Source organism: Lepidochelys kempii, chromosome 10 (genome assembly GCF_965140265.1).
Source record: "Lepidochelys kempii isolate rLepKem1 chromosome 10, rLepKem1.hap2, whole genome shotgun sequence".
Classification (NCBI taxonomy): Eukaryota; Metazoa; Chordata; order Testudines; family Cheloniidae; genus Lepidochelys; species Lepidochelys kempii.
In genome coordinates, this window is record NC_133265.1 from 2,764,886 (window position 1) to 2,786,443 (window position 21,558).

Below are 21,558 nucleotides of genomic sequence, written 5' to 3' on the forward strand. Positions count from 1 at the left end.
GTTCAGACACTATGAATTTATTTTCCAGTTTTGTGAATCGGTGATTTTGTTCCTGCAGTTTGTAAAAATGTAAGGAAATTGCCGGGCCAATAGGTCAAAGTCACATAACGACAGTTTTTGGGGAAAGGGACGGAGTTTGTCATGGCAAAATAAATGCCCTAACCAAAAGAGTTGGAGAATGACCCGATGTGAACTGCATGCAATCCAAAATGCAAAGGTTGAGGGCTATAACCAGGGATCCGTGTTGTGCTGTTAAGACAGTGATCGTTGAAACGACCTTGAAGAGATGCTCTGCTGCATATTTGAGATCTGTATCTTTAGAGCTGTGCCTCCAGGGTTCTTGTTCTTCATGGATCCTAATTCAACTTTCATCCTTGTATGAATGAGATGTGACAATTGCTCCTTCTTTCTTTAAAGGTTACAGAGGCATTTATCAGCAAACCAGCTGCCCCAACCCCCAGTACCTTAGAGCCCTTATGCACCATATCCTGCCATTTCACTAATACAGCAGGCAGCTGTGCATGGTAATGCGAACAACAGGCCAATTCCTTTCCAAACAGATTGACAAGTAACATTTTAACAGTTTTTTCTTTTGAAGGATGATATAGCCATATTCCATTGGATAAGTGATACGGAGAAGAATTCACATTGCTATCGGCTGTAACAGATGCTCTTTACATCAGCACCAAGTTTTACTGCTTCTAAAACTGAGCTCCTCTTTAAGAGGAGAAAGACATCCCATAGGAATTTTCATATTTAACAAAAGCCACTTGGGGAAAACAATCCTCCCCAGTTTAGTACTCTCTGAACAAACAAGCAGGACTCCATTCTGAACTGAGAACATGGGAATCTATTTTATACAAATCCTCAAAGTATCCTAATATTTATAGCCACTGCAGAATGGCTTTTTTTTTATTACAGCTGCAGAAATAAAACTGTCAGTTTAGAAGATAGCCTTTTTGTTTTACCAATATCTAGCTTGATTTCCAATAGAGACAACAAAGACATAATAAAATATTTTCCCATTCATCCTGGAGATGCAATGAAATACCACAAAGCTGACACTGGCTATTTTCACTGTTATGACAAACATCTTCCCCTATTCCTGAAGTTCAGCTCAGGGGGTGCGTTGGACACATCCTCAAACTCTCATTGTTACAGCTTATGAGCACCTAATCATAATGGGGGAGATTTTCAAATGGCACCTAACCTCACTCCCACTTTTCACAAAGCAATCGCTCTGCATCTGACCTATCAGTCCTCATCTTCAAAGGAAACCTGCACCACACATTCAGAAGACGAGCCGGGGAGCTTACATTCATAACTTTGCTACACATTAAAAATCATGGTCTTAATAAAAACACTGGATTTATGGCTTATTACAACAATCTGTACCCCACGAGCCCCCCTTTTTCTCCTATAACTACAGGGGTGTTAATGGGCCAGAATGGTCCCTGAGAACATGTGCTAACCAGACATGCCAAACCCACGAAAAAAAATGCAGAAATTTGGCTTGTTTTTGGCTTAATTGGCTTGTGAGTTGCTTGTTGGCTAGTTTTTGGCTTGTAGCTTGTTGCTTCTCTTTTTTGATTGGCTCCTGGGGCGAGCAGGGGAAAGGGGGGGGAGAGAGTTAAGGGTGCACAGCGGGCCCACCACAGTCCCAGACTGCACACCAGGGGGATCAGGTCACATAGAGTGTGGGGGTTCTTAGGGATTGGCTTCTTTGGGCCTTGTTTTGAAATGGGATTAGCTGGATTTTTGGCTTACTGTGAAAGTTGGGGTGCTTATTTATAACATAAAAGTTGGCAACGGTGCTGCTAACTACTTATGCTAAACTATCTGTACTAGCTGGGACACTCTACGTACCTTTCCCAGATCTGAGGAAGGGCTCTGTGCAGCTTGAAAGCTGCTTGCTCACCAACAGAAGCTGATCCAACAAAAGATATTACCTCACCCACCTGGTCTCCCATGGGCACCGTGCCTGATTCTGCTACACTCAACCCCTCTGCGGCAGACCCTCAGCTGGTGTAAACTGTCAGCGCAAGGTCAATTTCAACGGAGCTATGACCTAGTACAACAGCAGTGGATATGCCCCATTGAGTAGTAACTTGTTCGGGGGGCACTACCATTGAAAGCATTGGGTCTGCTCCACCGGAGTCAGAGTGCTGTGAAAAGGGACCCGAGTTTTCAAGTGTTTTCCTTCTAGCAAGGTTTTTTGGAATGCTAGGAGGAGAAGTTTAAAAAGAGGGCACTTCATCACCTTACAACATATTGCCTTATTCCTTCACCTATGCATTGACACACATTATACAGAATGAAAATAGACAGGCAGGTAATTTTTGGCCAGACTCCAAGTCCTAGTGAGCTGTAGCCCACGAAAGCTTATGCTCAAATAAATTTGTTAGTCTCTAAGGTGCCACAAGTCCTCCTGTTCTTTTTGCTAGTTTAACAGCTGTGTCTGCTTCAGAATCCTTTTTGCAACTGTTGCAGTGAGACAGAAAACAGGGTTCAAAAACAACCCTCCCCCTAATTCAGTCCACAGGAAGAGGCAAAAGATGATGAATCCTCAGCTGGCCAAGTTCCTGCACATGCTTCCATTAGCCCAACTTAAAGTGCATCTCCCTAGCTATCCTGGTCCATACGGTGGGAAGAAGGAACTGTTTATGAGTAAAAGCATGAGAAGTTTAAACAAGCACTACCCATGCCCATGAAATGCACAAAGCGCTGATTGCTTTGTAATCATGCTTTATACTTACAAAGCATCTTAGCAGGAAAATGAGCAGCTTGGCAGCGAGATAGCATTTAGGGCTGCCAAGATGCTATACCGATGGCTTTGTCTACTTAACTTCTAAAAATTATACTGAGCACAAGGATGGGTGGAAATTATGCACTGATAGAGAAGTGTTTGGATGAAACAGATTCCACTCCCCTTGTCCCCTTTTCACAGCCAGGAGAGGGAGAGACAGTCACGCAGAATTACAGACTACACTGGTGTGCTGTTAATCCTTTGTTCACCAGAGTGGGCCTTCATCTCCCTTGCCCTGCCTTCAGAGAGGGGCACTATAGGTCTCGGGGGGGGGAAGGGGGGAGAGCAGAGTTGCTTTTCCTAAAGGACCCCTAGCAATCACACAAACCATACAAATCTCAGCCTACTGTGAAGAGGAGCTGTTACAAACTGCAAATAGTCAGTGCTCCATTAAGGGTGGGAGTTTCAAAGGGGAGGATTGAAATGTGCCATCTCCAACCTGGGGCAAATGCTAGAGAGGGTAACATTTTCAAAAGCCCTTAAGTGACCTAGAAGCCAAAATCTCATTTGCAAAAGTGACTCGGTCAGATTTTCAAAAGATATTTAATTGCCGGAAGATACAGACTGGCACCCAGTGGGGCTGACTCCCATGGGAGTTCGGCACCTAGTGGGAATTTCAAAACTGCCTGTCTGAATGTTTAGGTGTATAAGTACCTTTAAAAAGCTGGCCGTTATGATCCCAATTAAGGACTAAGACTCCTAAGTCACATTTGAAAATGGGTCTTAGGTGCCTTTGAAAATTTTACTCCCCCCAAAAATCTACATCCAGGGATACACTGGGAACACTTCTGCACACTAACTAACTGAGTAAATATTTTCAGTTTGTAAAAAAATTGGTTAATAATATGGGCCCCAGTTCTGCCCAGCTTAAGTCTCATTGACTTCAGTGGGCCTTAAGCACTTGCTGAAATGTTTTACTGAATCAGGGCTGCTAAGTCTCTTCTGTAACCAAGGAGGTTTCTTTGGAAGAGAATGAAAATATGAACCAAATCATTAAAATGAAGTCAGAGAGACTGATCTTGAGAGGGACAGAGAAGAGCTCATGGTTTTACCCTCACTATAGGTTTCCTGCATGTCCATTGTGTTAGGGAAAAAAACCATTCAACTTTAAAACATTGACTAGTTGGGGATTTCTGCTGTATACAGCTTGAAAACTGTTCTCCATTTGACTGAGCCTTAACACACATACCGCAGGTACTGTACAGTCACACAGCACATTTACATGTGCTTGCCTACGTAGGCGCTGCCCACTAAACTCTTAACTTTTTCTAATTCGGAAATGGCTCCTGGACTCACCTCACCACAACAGAGGTTACAGCAAGCAAAATGAGCTAGGAGAGCATAACTGACTGATTTCTTAAGTAACTGGGTCTGTAAATAGTATTTCAATATTGATTAACTCAAAATGATTCAAATAAGATTTAATTTGTGTAATTAGATAATTATTAAATTAAGATTTAAAAAAAAACTCACTGACTTCCTTGTTGTCAGCACTTCTGTACTCTGCCATTTGATTTCAACGCTTTTAGAGTGAGGAGACTTTTCAAATCACTAAGCTTTATGTAAAGTAAAGAAGTAATTAGACACCAAAAACAATCATTATCTCAATGAGAGGCAGAGTGAGTGTGTAAACACACTTCTCAGGGAAAACGCCACCAGGCAGGGAATTGGTATGCAGAGACCAAACCTAAGAGCAATGAAGCACAGCCCCTTGTCAGAAGTGCTGACTTTCTGCATACCAAAGACAAACTGCAGCCCCGGATCTCTCTTGTTACAGTCACTGTGATAAAGGTTAATCAAGCACCAAACCACAAGATCTCAAGAATGTATTTTCAGCACCAAGGACAGAGCAGACCCAAGTCAGGCTGAATAAGTAACTGTCCCTTTTTTGTTTTGTTTGTTTTAAAATTATACAATTTTCCAAGAAGTGAAGCGTGGCCATTACAGGCAGCCAGACAAGGGGAGAGTAAACAAAGGCTCCCTTTGAAGCCAGCCACTGTGTTTGCAGAGCTGCTACAAAATTAGGAAGATGCTGCAAGGAGTTCGTGGGTGTTAGGCAAACGTGGAGGTTCATGAAGAGAGTCCCCAGCAAGAGCTATGTAGAGACAGGCGACCATCCAGCGTGGTAAAGATGCCACCAGAGCTGAAACACGGCAGAGGAGGACCTGACCCAGCCCAGCACCAGCCCGCTCCCATTAGCTTCTTAATGGCATCTGTATTAGAGCCCTGGACAGCTCCGGCCTCAGTGGCCTTGTGTACAGCAAAAACCATTTTGCCGTGTTTGAGCAAAGCCGCCACCCGCTGCATTACCTGACGTGATGCTGAACTCAGTGGGCCCTGCTCTGCGCTGACCGCAGAACTGCAATCAGCTTGGCGTCAGCGGTAACGTCCTGTAGTGCAGACAAGCTCTCTGGGCGCATGTGCACACCTGTGTTAGACTTATCTACAGTCTGTACTTTAAAACCTTGGCTGACCAGAAAAAAGTTCCATGTAGTCTATTGTATTTCTATTATTTCAACGGCTAATTTGAAATAAAAAAAAGATTTCTGTGGAAGTGAAAAAGACCACGTTAGCACATACTGCCATTGCCCGCGCCTTTCTGCGCAAGACCAAACTTACTGCCATGAAAGCCTTAGATTACAGGTGAACTTTTAAAAGTGATCATAAACTCTTCCTTCCCCAAGGATATTTTAAACCCAGATTTTCTGTATCCCTGTGACTGTGAATGGGCATTTTGATAACCAGATAGCACCTTTAAAAAAAAAAGTTCCTTTCCTTTGATTTCCTTTTGGCAGATGGCATTAAAGGAATATGTATTTTTCAACACAGATGCATGGCTGTTGGACCATCAGCAGGTACCTGAGTCATCTTAATCCTCACTAATCCAAAAACCTACTGAACCTACCTTAATACTAATCTCCCTTTCCTATCAAATGTTAAAATATTTCCTACGGCAAGCTGTTAGATGAGAAAGAACAGACAATAGCTTACCATACTCCATTCCAAGGTCCACGTTCAAAGGGAATTTTAAAGAAATAAGACATTTACAGCAGGACACAATTTGAACATTTTAAAAACAAACACATTGAGAGAGTGTATTTGAGAGAATTCAACTTTTTGCATTAAAAAAACAAACAAAGATGCAACATGCGGCAGATACAGTATCAGGACATCTGGCTCAGGAAGGAACTGGTGAATGGCAGGAGACAGGAAGAAGCAGGTCTGGTTAGAAAATGAGCACAGATGGGGAAAACAAGCAGCTACAAATTTCAGGAAAAATGGATCATTGCCAAATGAAAGTCAAGCTCTGAGCTTCCTGGGCCCTGTGCTAGATGTTGTAACTTCCAGAAACACATTAAAATGCACAGCCTCATCCCCACCTCTACTCGAGTTGGCATCCCCACTTGGGTTTTCATTTTTGAACATTAACACAATTCACACAAATATCTTCTGTCTTGAGCATGCAAATCAGGGTCTGGCTTTACAGCTGACCCCAAATGATTCACCAGCTGTGATGATTTGGGAATCTATGTACAACTTTATAACTTCAAACTGGAATTCATAACTCTTTGTACATCTCTCTATCCATTTTGATTGTGAGGCTAGCCTGCCTTCTCTGCTGTCTTTTTACCTCCATCTAGGAATACCATCCAAGGGGTGGTGACACCAGGCTAGTAACGTAGGGTGGTTAAACCTTGATAGTCTTCTGTTCAAATGGAAGCACCCTTGAACAAAGACGACAGCCAGACCAAGAAAAACAGCTCACCTAGGTGGGTAGTAATCATGCAACAGAGTGAGCTGACGGGGCACTCTGAACACCTGACGAGGGTGATTGGGGGAGAGTCACCTGACAAAGGGAACCACGTCTTTATGAAAGGAGGACTCCGCCCAGCTGTTTTAAAGAGAGAGGGAGACAGGAGCAGAGGCAGAAGCCGAAAGCAAGGCTGTGCAGGAGGAGAAGGGGGAGGATCCTGGACACGCTAGGGGACTCCCACTTCAGCCCCAAGAACAGTCCAGAGTGGTGAGGAAACTGAGGCAGGGAAGGGGGTGCAAGTGTTTTATTGGTTTGTCTGGATCTGTATAGCTCTTGTGCTGTGTAAAGAGAGACAGGTTTCTGAACCCTTGTTAGCTTGCATGTTATGTGCTTCAACTCTCACACTTTCTTGGAGAAGTGAACGGTGAACACACGGTTGGAGCTCTGGGGAAGAGCGGGCCTGAGCTACTACGATGTTGTGGGAGGTCAGCACAGGTCCTGGCAGCTGGACAGTAAGGTCCCACTTCAGCAAAGGGGTAGCAGACAGAGTTCGTGCTCAGGAAGTGTGCCATGGAGGCCAAAGAAAGATGATGCTGAGCCTAGCCAGACCAAGGGTCCAGTGCATGGGACCCAAACACAGCTGCCTGGTAAGTGTCTAGCAGGGGAAGCTTTACCAGAGCTGTGACAGCAGCAAAGAAATCTCTTCCCACACAGCGTATGACCTACAGCTTTCTCCCCTCTGAGCCATGGTGCACAAGGCAGCAGTTTAGACTTCTTGGATAATCCTCACCCAGATGTCACCTGCTCCCTTGATCTTCAAAATGTCCAGTATGGTTGTAGTTGTGGGGAATGGGACATTTGGGAATATGAGTGCAAATCCCACAGCAGCAGATCTTGGGTCAGATGTGCCTGAATTCCCATTCCTAGGAGAGTAGAGTTCCTTCATTCCCAGACAAGACTTCAGTAAGCTGGAGTTCTTTGTAAATATACAATAGTAATTTAAACATAATTATGTTCGAGCACATGGTGGAAAGCCAGAGTCCTTCCAGGGCTTGGTGGGGTCCACAGGGCCCATGTGAGACTGGGAGGCTCAGAACGAATGAGCACAAGGAGGGACATAAGTATCATTATCCCAGTTCTGCAGATGCAGAGAGGGGTCCCTGGTCACACGGGGGTTGTGGCAGAGCTGGGAACAGAATCCGTTCTCCCAGGGACCACTCCTGTGGCCCTAACCAGAGTCTGGGCAATTCTGTACAAGGCAAAATGAGCGTGGCATTTGGGAAGCCGTCACGCAGCTGGGGTAGTGCTAACTTTACCCACCTGCGGGACAATTTCTCCATTCTGAACAGTCAGGCAAACAGCTTTAAAAGGGAAGAGGCTGCTAGAGAAGACTGGTGTTTAACCACAGGTATGTAATGCTAAATAGTATTCTACAGGCACATACTCCATTCATTACATATGCTGTTAACAGCAAATGAGTCTCCTCGGAGGGAACCAGTTCTTAGGTAAGTCAGGGGAAAAGCAAGTCTGGACATTTCATGCCAGGAAACTGGCCCTGTGGAGGAAGCAGCAGTGATGAGATTAGGATAAAGGTAAAAGTATAATGAGCAAGACTAATAAAATGTTTGGACAATAAGACCAGAGAGGGAAGGGTCAGGGCCTGGGGCGAAACAACTAATAGCTAGGACAGCGGCAGACAGGTCCTGGAGGGATGTTACTGAGAGAGCAAAGATTGACGATCCTCCATCTTGGAGGACAGAAAAATAAGCATGGCCTTAAATTCCCAGACAGAGGCTGGGGCTAAATAGGGGGAAAGCCTTTGAAACTGGGAGGGAACAAAGGACTTTGGGATCCTCCTTCACTTGAGAGAGTCAGACCCAGATGCACATTTATCAGGAGTGGGTCAGGGACAATTGAATCACGTCTGCCATAATGCAGGGGGATGGACTCGCGACCAGAGGGAGCTTCCTTCCAGCTCCAAGCGAGGTTACTGAACACAAAACCCCAATCCTGAGAATCAGCTTTAACTCTGGGATCATGCAGAGTGCAGGTATCTGACCCAGGAAATGACAGACAAGGGAGGAGCAGGGGACGGACACACACACACACACACACACACGGAAGTGAGCAACTTAAGGACAAAGCTGGAGACTCCAGGAATAGCGCTGTTACGCCATTAGCTTCTCGACATCACATCAACGGCCGATGATCAATTATTGCCATATGGTCGTTGCAGAAAGGGACAGAGAAGCAGGAGATCCATCTCTCTCTGGTACTGATATGTTCCTCATCACTGTAGTATCTGAGCCCCTCACAATCTTTAACGCGTTTATCTTCGCAGAACACTTTTGAGGCAGGGCATTGCTATTATGCACGTTGTACAGTGGAGAACTGAGGCAGAGAGGTCCTACGGGAACACTACGGTCCCCCGAGAGCTAGAGCAGTGCTTAACTATTGGGCCATCCTTCCTCTCACATCAGGCCTATTTTGTTATTCAAAAGGCCTCCTTTCTCTTCCGATTTCCGACTCTCGCACCTCACGCAAGGCGTTATACAGACTGAAATGCATGTTGCATTACTGGCTGCTCAAATTGCCTCTCAGTGCCAGCCACGTGCTGGCAAAGTACCGATTCCTCTTACCCATGGTAGCTAAATAGTCTTCAGACCATTGGCATACCCACCTCAGCCTCACCTCTCAGAGGTTAGACCCCACATCGAGCAATAGATGCTGCACATTCCCCCCCCCGCCCCCCAGTACCTATAATCTGCACCCCAGCCAGCAAAGTCCAGCATGAAGAAATACAGAAACAACGCAAGAAACTAGATTCTTCTTATCACAAGGATTCTCCTCTGGCTTTCTGCTAATGCTCATACACAATTCAAGCTCCAGACTACCTGGGCTTTACCTGGGGTAGAAGCCGGTGAGTGAATTGCTGCTTCATGACCAATTCAGACCTGGCATATGTTGCTGAGCTAGATGTTAAGAGGCAGTTTAGAAAGAGACTTTTTAAACTTCAGAGGGAGAACAACAGGAGAGAGTGACTTATGCGATAACGAATTGAGAGGTATTGTAATGCAATTAGATCCCTGAGCCAACAAACACAGGATTTCTACCTCTGTACTCTGAAGACAAGATGAGGGGCCCCGCTAGGCAGAATGATTTATTCTCTTAGCATGGTTGCTAGACATGTGCCAGCTTTACGGGCGTGGGATCTCCTAAATATATAAAGTAAGTGTGGGATACATTCATCGAGTGGGTAAGGAAAGTAGCATCTGCCCATATGCTTCTGTGTGAGCGCAGGGAGAAGAGAAAGTGTGTGTGTGGGAGAGAGAGAGAGAGAGACTTTAATACAATCAAACTTACAGCCTTTGGCTTGAATGGAGGTTGAACTTCTTTACGCTCGAGTTTCTCCCAGTCAATATACCGGAAGAAGGCATGCTCCTTGATGTCCCGCTCCCCTTCGGGGCCACATCCCAGGCGTTTGCCAGGGTGCTTGGTCATTAGCTTAGAGAGAGAGAGAGAGAGAGAGAGAGAGTGTAAAAGATGAAACATTCATTGACAAAAAGCCAAACTGCTTCAGAAAATCCCACCAATCGAACGGGCGCGAGAGGAGGCTGAGGCCAACGCTAACCATGACCCAGTCGGCCAGGCACAGAGTGGCAAGCTGGGTCACCTAGAGTCAAACCACGTCCCTCAAGAGAAAACCCCACAACAGGGCCCAGAAACACAGCGAGGATTCCCAGACAGAGTCACCTCTAAATTATTCCATGGACACCCCCTGCACTCTCCCCGGCCAGAGCCCTGCCTCCTCCCTGCGAGGGGCTGGCATCTCTGCTCACCCCCCACCCCCGCATTCCTCCGCGCCACACCCCACCTTTTTGACAAAAAAAAAAAAAAAAACTGATCAAGTTGGCCAAGAGCAAACGGGACAAATGCTCACTTTTGCCAAAAATTTCAGGAAGGCTGGGACAGGGCTTAAAAAAGGAACAGTCCCGGTCAAAACGGGATGCATTGTCATCCTATCTTTTCACAGACCCAGTGAGAAAAGCAGAGAAGAGTAAGGGAATTCAGAGAAGCCGTGTAAACATTAATATCCTGGTGGTGTTGTTTGGGTTATGTTCTGAGATAAGATGCAGATACCAGAGGTTTATAAAATGTCGATAAGCAGGGAGAATATGAACAGAATTTTGCAACAAAGGATTGCTTCATTAGAAGCAGGGCAGTTAAAACAAATCAGTTCCAAGAGCACGACCAGTTTGCAGCAAATCTTGTTCTACAGCATGGGGACTTGGGTTTGCAAAAGGACACCACCACTTCCTGCTTGTTACTAGCTGTGACTTATGCAGCTGTTCACATTAGTAGGCTCAGTGCAAGAACCACAAGGTGCAATCTGTGGCCAGCTGTGGAGGTCAGACTAGATGATCACAATGGTACCTTCTGCCTTTCAAATCTATGAACCTTGGAACTGCTTGGAAAAGGCCAGGGAATGACCAACACTCAGGAAGTGGGAGGAAGACAGGCCTAGTCCTTTGCCTTCCACCCCCTCCATGACACATATACATAATTCCCCCTCACTTCATGGGGAGAACGTTCATTTCAGCAGCTGGCAACCCTCCACTGCCCCTTCTCCTTCCTTGGACAGAGATTCAAATTCTCTCTCTCTCTGGGTCACGCTGCCAATTCCCAAGGCGGGTCAGACAAAGAACAGAAAGAACAAAGAATTTGGCTACTGGCCAAATCTGGGAGGCCAGGTGTGACAAGGGCCAAAACTGCCAGAAGCTGGGAATGGGCGACAGGGGAGGATGATTCCCTGTTCTGTTCATCCCCTCTGGGGCACCTGGCACTGGCCACTGCTGGCAGACAGGATACTGGGCTAGGTGGACCTTTGGTCTGACCCAGTCTGGCTGTTCTTATGGTCTTATGTTTAAAGGCCCAAAGGGAGGGGGACACAACCCCACCCACGAAGGGGACAGCTGCTTCTTTTAGTGTCAAGGCCTCTCTTCCTAAAGCTTCTGATTCCTGGCTCTTTTCCTGATGTGGTGTCTCCCCATTTTTTATTTACCTGTGTGGAATGTGGTAACTTTTGGGACAAAAATGAGTGACAGCCCTCAAAACTAGGGAGGGTTGAGAGGTGTACACATGACTCACAATGCTGTTTGGGTGAAAGCAGGATTTAAGTGATTCTGGAACCTGGACCTGGCCGCTCTGTCAGGGGTGAATTTCACACTCTGCAGAGAGTCCATCACAGCAATGTAGCAGAACTTGTGTGCCCAAGAAGGGCTTCTGTTCTGGACATTGCAAATGTTTTGACATAAATCAATCATGTCACCCATGATTGCACATAAACTTGCTCAGGGAGACTGATCTTAAAAGAAAAGTTCCATGCAGACCTAATGGCAGGGAAAAGCCTGCAAAATAAAATAATTTTAAAAAAAACGGAAATAGAAATGTGAAGCGAAGTAAAAAGGTTGGAGCCAACCACCACCCTGGCGGCCAGTGGCAGTGCATTCATTACCCAGTCAGCTGCGAAACCAGCCCAGGTTAACCCCTTCAGTGCCAGAGGTTGAGTGGCTACTGAAATAACGTTCATGGCTTCGGCATCAGCTCTGGAAATCCCAGCAGCTAGCAGCAAAGTGTCAGGCAGCGGGCCCTGGCTTCTGAGATCTTGATCAATCATCTTCCAGACAAGATGTGCTAATTTGCTAGTGGCGAGGATCACAGCATCCCATTAGCAAGCTTAGGAAGTGATATTGGTGTCCGTCCAGTACAGCATCACTCCCTTGTCTTCCCCTTCTGTCAGAGAAGAGACGCTGTAACTGTGGCTGCCAGGAGCACAGGACAGCTGTGGTTGGGTAGGGGTAGAGTTGGATCAGGAAGAAAAAGGGTAACACTGATGGTAGGACTCAGAGCGGGGGGAACCGAACCTGTTTTACTTACTCATTATCGTTGATGGATACTATTGTCTTATTTGATATTGAAGTATTCGAGTCATTGTAAAAATTAATAAATAATAAGAATAAAAATTACATTGTAACAAACTATGCTGATGTAATAAAAGCAAAAATGTCCCTGCTCATTCAGAAGAGTAGGGTAAATAGCCTATATATAAAAATGTAGTCACGTTTTTGTTTAACGTTTGATATGGATTCCCCTATTCCCCTACCAGAGTGAACAAGCCTTAGAAGTACAAGAATGGGCCACACCACTTGTCCCATATGGCAGGGAGGGGGCTGTTCTTGGTGGTCAAAAGCCCCAGATGGAGGCTGTTACGTGGCTTTCTTTTGGCTCCCCTCCACTCTATACAGTGCCAAACAGTGGGAGACTCCCTGTTTCAGATCTTTGCTCTGGCATTCACTATATTCATTATGATGCTGAGCCACCTCTAAGTGAGGTCAATGGGAGTCTTTCCATCTCCCTCACAGAGCTCTGGATCAGACCCTCGCTGATAAGTCAAATCCTGCCAGTTGAATCACAACGGTGAGAGAAGTCATCTATGAATCAATGGGAAGTTATTACAAAGCATTTCCTCTACAATTTGAGACTCTAAAATGTCAGAATCATAGAACATCAGGGTTGGAAGAGACCTCAGGAGGTCATCTAGCCCAACCCCCTGCTCAATGTCCACTGAGAACTCTTCATCAAATTTGTTTCGTTCAGTTGCAGTCTCTCTCCATCTCTACATTTGATTTTCACATGCAATATCAGCTTGGATTACATCCAGCCAACATGCAAAGAGCTAGATGAGGGGTCTTCTTTCTTGGGCCCTGATCCTGGGGACGCTCACATGCATGTTTCATTTCACTGAAGTCAATGGGACTCCTCATGGCAGTGAAGTTAAGCACATGTATGTTGGCACGACCAGGGCCTAGGCCGAAACATCAAGCATTGGGACTCCTACAGATAAAATTCAGCAGGGAAAATGCCAAGCAGGATGAGTCACTTCAAATAGTGAATTAGAAACGAGACATGTTTCAGCCACGTGACTCCTCTGAAGACCTGAGCCTACTCAGCACCCACTGACTTGGATCAGATCCTGTGGAGGCAGTATGGCAGAAATATGGCATCTCGCTGAGAAACCAGCAGGATATGCTTCTAGTTCAGATTTGACAAAAATCTGATGGTCGCAATTTAAATGCCAAAATGTTTTTCAACGCCTACTTGGGTTTGTATGGAAATCTCGCTCACCTTTCAGCATTGCTCCTTCCTACACGACAATCCCTGACTTCCCTTATCTCTTTCCTCGCACACCAAGTTATCATGCTCTCCTCACACAAGAGAATTTAACATTGAAGAATTAGGGAGAGAATTTTCAATTTCACGAGTGGATTTTTTGTAGTTCTAATAACAGATGTGAATACCTGTTTTGTTTCCACAGCCGGTATTAGACTGAATGCTGTGTATTGCATGCATTGTCTACTGGAGCTGGCGTTCGCCAATGCAGGATACCAGAAAACTGTTGATGGAGCTAAATTTCTCTAGACTGAGACCTGGATGTTAACTCATAGGTAGATCTTTGTTTTAAGAGAGAAATTTGACTATTGTAGGGGCGCACATTAAAATTTGAACTAGCATCGGTTCCATTGCATCTACTGTTGTTTTACAATCAGCTTCTCATACACAGCAGTAAATATATCTTACATTAATTTACTAATTAGGTTTTACTAGCCAAAATCTTACAGTTTACCTGCTGTTTTTTTGGTGGTAGTTGTTTCAAACATACAAACACACATACACAGACACACATACAATTTATAAATTTAAATTTCCCTGTTAAACACACAATTTCCCAAAGTAAACACAAATCCACACCACACTCTGAACAGCTTGCCCTGGCTAATGAATTATAAAAGATTAATTTTCTACTTGATGTACCTGTCAGCATTGCTGCACAGGGCTATATTGTGATTCAGTTATTCTTCTGTATTTTTGATACATGCACCCAGAAATTAAATCTTCCAGTTTCCTTTTGTGCTTTTATTCTTCATGTTAGCATGAAGTCACCATCTGCTATTGTTATACAGAAGCCCATGAAGCCTACAGATTGAGTCTCCTGACTTATAGAAGAGAATAATTGGCATTGTTTGTATTAAATAGGAACAAGTTGGTTTAATCCCTACGCTAATGCCGTGAATACAACACATCACCATAGATTAAGAGGACTGTATTAAACCAACACATGTTCAAGGCCCATGGTACACTTCAAGAAACAACTATGTAGTCTAGGAAAAACAAACATAATTTCTTATCTTGACTATGTGGTCAGCGTCTACTGATTCAAGTCCTAATGCAGCAAAATTCTCAACCAAGTACCCTAAGGTACTTTTGCTGACCTGGGGCCTTAACTTCTCAAGTTATAATGGAATTAGCCAATGGAGATGCAAACGGAGCTAAATCTTTGAGGGCTTTGTTTAAAGCACTGGGAGGTGGAAATGCCTGAACAGATCTTTGCCCCCCTCTAAATTCAGTGTCTGGCTCACATGACATGCAGGCAACATATTGACTTCATTGCATGCACTAGACATGTCACTAATATGGAGATTACCACTTACAGTTCTTGTGTACCATGGTGTCTTGTTCTGAAAGCTGGGTTTCTCTCCACTGTATGTTCATTGCCTATTCATTACCTACCGAGAGCATCTCTAATGTCTTCATTATCTGCCAGTTATCCCAAGAGATAAACAGATGGGAAACCTCACTTAAAAGAAAACCACAGGCCTAAACAGTTGAAAGCCATGATCTCTCTCTTTCCCAGCTTCTCATGGTTGGAACATAGTCGCAATAACTTGTGTCCCTGTAAACTGGGATAATAGAAACTGAGCTGAACCCTCAGACATAAAGAAAAGCAAAGACAGCATTAGGATCAAACAGACTGTCGCAGAACTAGTTGAAAGTTCCCCATCAGAATTTGATTTTTTTGACAAAAATAGGTCTTTGAGAATTCAAAATTTGGAAAATTTTGACTATCACCAGAATGTTGTGAATGGTCACTTGCAGAATTAGTCAGTTGCATGAAGCCTGTTGGACTGGTGTGTTAAATCGTGCAGTGTGCCATGGCATTCAGCATGTCACCACAGCACGGCACAAACACATCACCCCAATGATGTATCCTCCCGGGCAATCTTCCCATATTATCAGGGTCACTTAAAACAGACGTTAAAAATCTTAAAAACCCCAAAATACCCCAAACAAACAAACAAAAACAAAAAACATTTTATCAGCTTTTCAACATTATTAAAAGATAAAGATTCCATTGGAAATATCAGATACTGTGTGTTACTTCAGTATCCATGTCACCAATAGATCATAGGAGTAGTGGGATGTGGAATCACCTGATGTATCTATTACACCACTAAAATGACCTAAACAATGTGCTAGTTATATATTATATGATGTTTTCCCCACCCAGGCATCTGAGCCATTGAAAATACCATTCAAAATACCTGTAGATTTTACTGAGAAAGCCATGGCACTTTCTGCCTTTGCTATCAACAGAGATTCAAGAGGGACCTGGTATTCACAGGCAATCTGTTCACCTGGAAACAGTGACTTTGTTCAGGCACATTCAAAAATCTCCAGATGGGAAGAAAATAGTTTATACTTATGCCAGTGATCGAGTGCACATGTGATCCACTAAACACAGGCTTTACGAAAACCAGTTGGGTCACAAACAAGAATGCATCCCTCAAAAAGAGAAGGGGTATATTTGTAGTTGTCACATGCCAGGTAGTCTGGATGGAAGACCAACCTGTCATTTCATCTAGGACACAGGTCTGATGGCAGGAGTCTGCCCAGCAAGACTGCTGGCTTTTGAGAGCTGAACCAGCATTTCTGGTCTCTTTAGCGTGAATGGATTGCACAAAGAGAGCTATACACAATAAAACCAATAGTTACTACGTCTGCCTCCCCCTTCCCCCCCTCCTCAAAACAACTCAGATTTCTTCTCCTAAAACACCCCCTCCGCCCTGATCCAGCTGATACTCTAATAGGGAAAGCACTATTACATTTGATCTAGTAAGTGGCATTTAATGAAGAGTCAAAGATGCAGTTAAGTATCCCATTTGTTTGCCAGTGAGTGCATCTGATCAACATTTACCATTTGGCTCATGCAGAAACAGAGCCTTCTGTGTGAAATTGCTTTCCATCTCCTGACTTCCCAAAGCCACATCTAAGACTACACTAAATAATGACTGGCACTAGGACATACGATTAAAATTGTGTAGGGACAACAAAATCCCCCTTCAATTGTTCCTGGACATCCTGGCTGAGATATACAAAACCTTTCAGGTTTACAGGCAGAGCTTTTTCCAATAGCTTTTTTCATTTAATTGAAACTGGGTTGTTTTTGTATGTTAGAAACTTTTTCCTGGAAAAGTAACAAGACTTAGATGCTCATTAACTTGAAGATACCGATCCCTCTAATGTGTCTGGACAAGGGCTGTCTTTTCAGCTTACTGAGGCGTCTTAAAATTGCAGTCGGCTTTTTTGTGGGGGAGCAGGGAGCAATGGGAGAAAAATGCAATGTCCCTTGTATCTTTTTAGCTCAGAAAAATATGTGTGTTGAACCACCACTTTGTTGTCTACACAAAGTACACAAGACAAAAAAGAAAGAATTTACAAAGGAGACCAGACTTGTATGCACAGTTAAATCTCCTTCCATGCAGCTTCATATTTGCCAGAAGTGAGAAAAGCCATTACAGCTATATCCTGCAGATGTTTTAATCATGGTCTCTTCTTGTCGATTTACAGCATTCAGGTTTTGACTGATGTGACAGAAAATAAAGCAGACGGCTAGATTTATCACTGCTCCGATCTCTAATCACTCGCCAGTGTTACTCCCTGGAGCACTGTGGGGATAATGATGTTTAGCATAACACCAGAAAACATCTTCCTCTCTTCATTAATGCCAGACTTGGAGAAATAGCCTCCTCCTCCCCCCACTAACAACCAGCAAGTTGGCAGAAACTCCTGCTCAGATTAATATGATGGCTTCTAAATTAACACACAGACTTTACTGACCTGCTACTTTTCACTGAAATTGACTGCCAAGTGACCTGGAAAACAATCACTTCCCCCTGACCCACTTAAAACCTGGAGCACTTCAACTTTTCCCCTCCAAAGAGCCGGTATTCCCATTGGTAACACACACTGTGAGTCCTGCTGCAAAGGGAGAGGGAGCTGCGCAATGCTGTAGCAGCAATATTAATCGCAAGTTGTGTCGTTTTCCACTAACAGGGGCAAGTGCTACTTTCTGAGTTACAGACAGCTTGACATTTTTAAAAATAACAAAAATAAAAAGTTTTTAAAAATAAAGCAAGCACCCTACACAATAATCTAATGCTCAAAGAGCTTGGACTACAGCTGAGTTCTGGCTGACTGAGGAATGGGGTCAAACCTGAATAATAAACATCCACATCAAGACTCTAATGTGCTGTGATCACTTAGGGTGCAAACAAAGTTAGCCATGCACTTAAGTCTTTGTAGGGCTGGTTCCCAGCTCAGGACACTGCTCCATACAGGGTCTCATTGCAAAAGCCATTTGATAAGGAAAAATTAGGCCTTGATCCTGCAAAATACATGTACGAGCACTTAAATTGGCAGGATTCTGGCCTTACTTTCTACCTTAAAATTAGTTCGAAATATCATTATGAAGGTTCCCAGATCCTGGCCCTGATATTGTTTTAAGTCTATACAGATTCATGAACTGCCCCTGCTGCCACTCAGTGTGGTAGAGGGGTCTCTGGATAAATGGTCCCAAGTCTGGTGCCTGTTTTCAGCTTCCACATTTCACCCCCTCCACTCCCACTTAACTGGAAGGCAAGCAGCCCAAACGCCAAAGACATGTCCAAGTGCTGCCTGGAGACTGCTGCATCCCCACACCCTCAGCTGCAAGGTCACGCCCTTCGACGTCCATGTACCACCACCAAGGGCTAGTCTACATGAGAAGTGCTACATCCGCGCAGCTAGGCCAGTGCAGCAGGGCCGCTGTAATGGGTCTGGTGCAGACACTTTGCCGACGGGAGAGAGTTCTCCTGTCCGCACAATAAACCCCTCTTCGTGAGAGGCCGTGGGAGCACTGTCCATGCTAGTGCTCAGGTCAGCGTAGCGCACGACCCTCAGGCGGGTGGCTTATTCACACCTCTGAGCGATGCCAGTTACACCGAAGTACGTGGTAGCGTAGCCCTGGCCTAAGACAGCAATGAAAATAAAGAGTTTGGTCCTGCTTCTGAACGTGTTGGAACTGCTTAGAGGAGAGGAGACCCATTAATAAACCGATTAAGCACAGGATGATGTTTTACCTTTATTTCTCTTGCCACAGGGTCCTATCAGTATCAGAGAGGAGAGCTCTGCAGAAACAGCCGAGCCAGGACAGCCGCAGAGCTCTGGAAACTAGACTTGGACTGTTTGCCCAAAAGGCACAGATAGGGCTGACGGAAAGGGAGTGAAGGCAGAGAATGGGGTGGGGGGTGCACGGCTGGGCTCAAACCAACCCATGCTGACCCCATACTACCTCCCGCCAGGATTGCTGGTGTGACAGCAGCAGGACGACGAATTGGGACAAAAAGGCAACAGGTGTTTAGAACTCTTTGAGACAGGCATGAAATAATAGAGAGGCCCCTGTGCAGAAGAGGCTGGCCGGTAAACAGCCTGTGGTACCCACACCGCATCAGAATGGGGGACCTACTCCAGGAACTGGCACTGCTTTGCCTCTGTAGGGCTGTGCGCTACACTCCCCTTTGATATGGGGCCTCTGTGCCCCCCACGCGGCACTGAGCAGACGGGAGCAGCACACAGCAGGTGTTCTCCCAATCAACGGGAGAAGCCGCAGCACAAGGAGTCTGCCTCTTCCCAGGGCGGCGCGAGGGCCCCTCTTCGGAACGTCCACACACAGTAAATCACCAGGGAAGAAGGGATAAAGCCAGGGAAGGGAAGGGGAAAGCAGCTGCTTTCTGAGGCACGCTCTCCCTCCCGCACAGAGCGGGGAAGGGCGCTCAACCCCATGAGCAGTGTGAGGGGTGGGTTGGAAGAGACACGTTAAGGTGGCACAATCTCTCTGCTGCAGCTGTTCAAAATGGCTGGCAACTGGACACTGAATACACAGCACTGCCTAATGCCCTCCGAGGGAAAGGTGAGCCACTAGAACCTGGATGCTTTCATGTCCAGAATGAACCCCGGAGCCCACTGAAGGCAAAGGCAGAACACTCACGGGCAGCGTTTCACCCCGGAGGCAGACACGTTAGCACCACAGTTTGCTTCGCAGAGCGGCCACAGGATGCAAATCCCCCGTGGGCTGCGATATCACAGCCCGAGGAGGGAGCAAGCAGGATGGCCCCTTTTACAGCTACTTATCGATTTTAAAGGCCAGAAAGGACCATGAGATCATCTAGTCTGACTTCTGGTATAAAAGAGACCAAGCAATTTCACCCAGTTACTCCTGTATTGAGCTCAGTAACCATGGCCTGTGCGCACAAGTTGCTCACAAATGACTATTATTAGCCATTTGTATGAGCGGTCCCACTATGTGGGACAGCCGCTGTAGGGAGAGCACCCTGAATTAGGCATGCAGTTGCATGTGCAACTCTGCACCTAGCTGCATAAAAACCAAGCCATACATTCTTTGCCCCATGCGAAAAGCCAAGGCTGCCCCTTACCCCTTTACAGATTGCCACAGCCTCCTTGGACATGGATTTGGGATAGGCTACGTTGTGCTCCATAATGGACTGGAAAAGTTCATCTTCATCTTCCCCTTCAAAGGGCGCCTAGGGAGGAAGAGAAAGAAGACAGATTAAGTGGCATATCATTGTTCTTGGAATAATGTTTGTGTCTATGATCTTCAGGTAGGAAGTCAGCTGCCTTTCATTTCTCTGGGCTCTTCATGACTGATCTCTTCCAGATTTGCAGCCTCTCCCAATGACTGTGATCCACGACTCTTGATCCCCAGCACCGCACAAAGCACACAGCACTTCCCCCATCCCAATGTTTGATGGGACAAAACAAATTGCTCTTTGACAGCTGCTCACAATGGAATTTAACAAAATCCCATGGGAATCAATTAAAATTCAATTACCTGGCCAGCTAACATTTCATAGAGCAGAACTCCAAATGCCCACCAATCCACCGACTTTCCATAGGGCTGATAAGCAATTATCTAAAAACAACAAAAACAGCAGGATTATAACACTTCAATTATTAGCCTGTTGGCACAATGGAAAATAATTCCAAGCCTTGGTCCAGGTCAAAAGGACAGGGATATTTATTTGTGGTCGAATTTTCAGAAGTGATGAGTACTTGCAGCCGCTGTTGAAATCTACAGTACTGGCAGGTATTCAACACCTTTGAAAGTCGGCATTGCACAGCGCTCATTAACATGGCAGAGGTATGACATCAGGACAAACACAACATTCCCTCTGGTTTTTCAACTAGCATGTATTTGATTTAAAAAAAAATACAGAACACATGGTGTCTAAAATACAGCCTGCTATGAGCTTCAGCTCCAAGAAGCCAGGTAAATTGCGATATTGCCTGAAAAGTCAACGCGTGACAAGAGAGAACAATAATATGATCCATCAGAGTGATCAGGTTTGCTCACAACTGTAGGTTCATCACTACAGATACAATATTGTTTCAGAAACATTAGGCCAACTTCTACTCTCATTCACACTGGTGTAAAACTGGATTAATTCCACTGATTTCTCTGCAGTTCCTCTGGTGTAACAGTACAGAATTTGGCCCTTTAGGTATATTCAGTAGAGGTATACCTTTCAAAAGGGCTTATGAAATTTTAGTAATTAAAATTCTCAACATTTGAAGCTATTAGATTGCATTTTTATTTCATAAAATAGCTCAAACTTCCAGAAAACAAAAAAGAAAAAGAAAAAAGCTCCCACAACTGTGCAGCATCACATTTGCTTACAAATCTGACCATTTTGGAGTTAAAATGGATATAATCGTTCAATTTTCAATTGAAAGGCATTACATTTTTGAAATGTCAAGGGCCAAA

General features: G+C 44.9%; 1 protein-coding gene across 3 annotated transcripts in view; it reads right to left on the reverse strand.

Moving 5' to 3' along the window:
* The window catches only part of PRKCB (protein kinase C beta), a 249,941-nt gene that overhangs the window by 20,248 nt on the left and 208,135 nt on the right, over positions 1–21,558 (reverse strand). For all 3 annotated transcript variants that reach the window (XM_073361648.1, XM_073361647.1, XM_073361649.1), the window contains 3 exons: positions 20,626–20,706; positions 20,210–20,317; positions 9,924–10,064 (listed from right to left, as the gene is read on the reverse strand). In XM_073361648.1, coding sequence (XP_073217749.1) covers positions 9,924–10,064; positions 20,210–20,317; positions 20,626–20,706 — 330 coding nt within the window. The remainder of the gene's footprint in view (positions 1–9,923; positions 10,065–20,209; positions 20,318–20,625; positions 20,707–21,558) is intronic.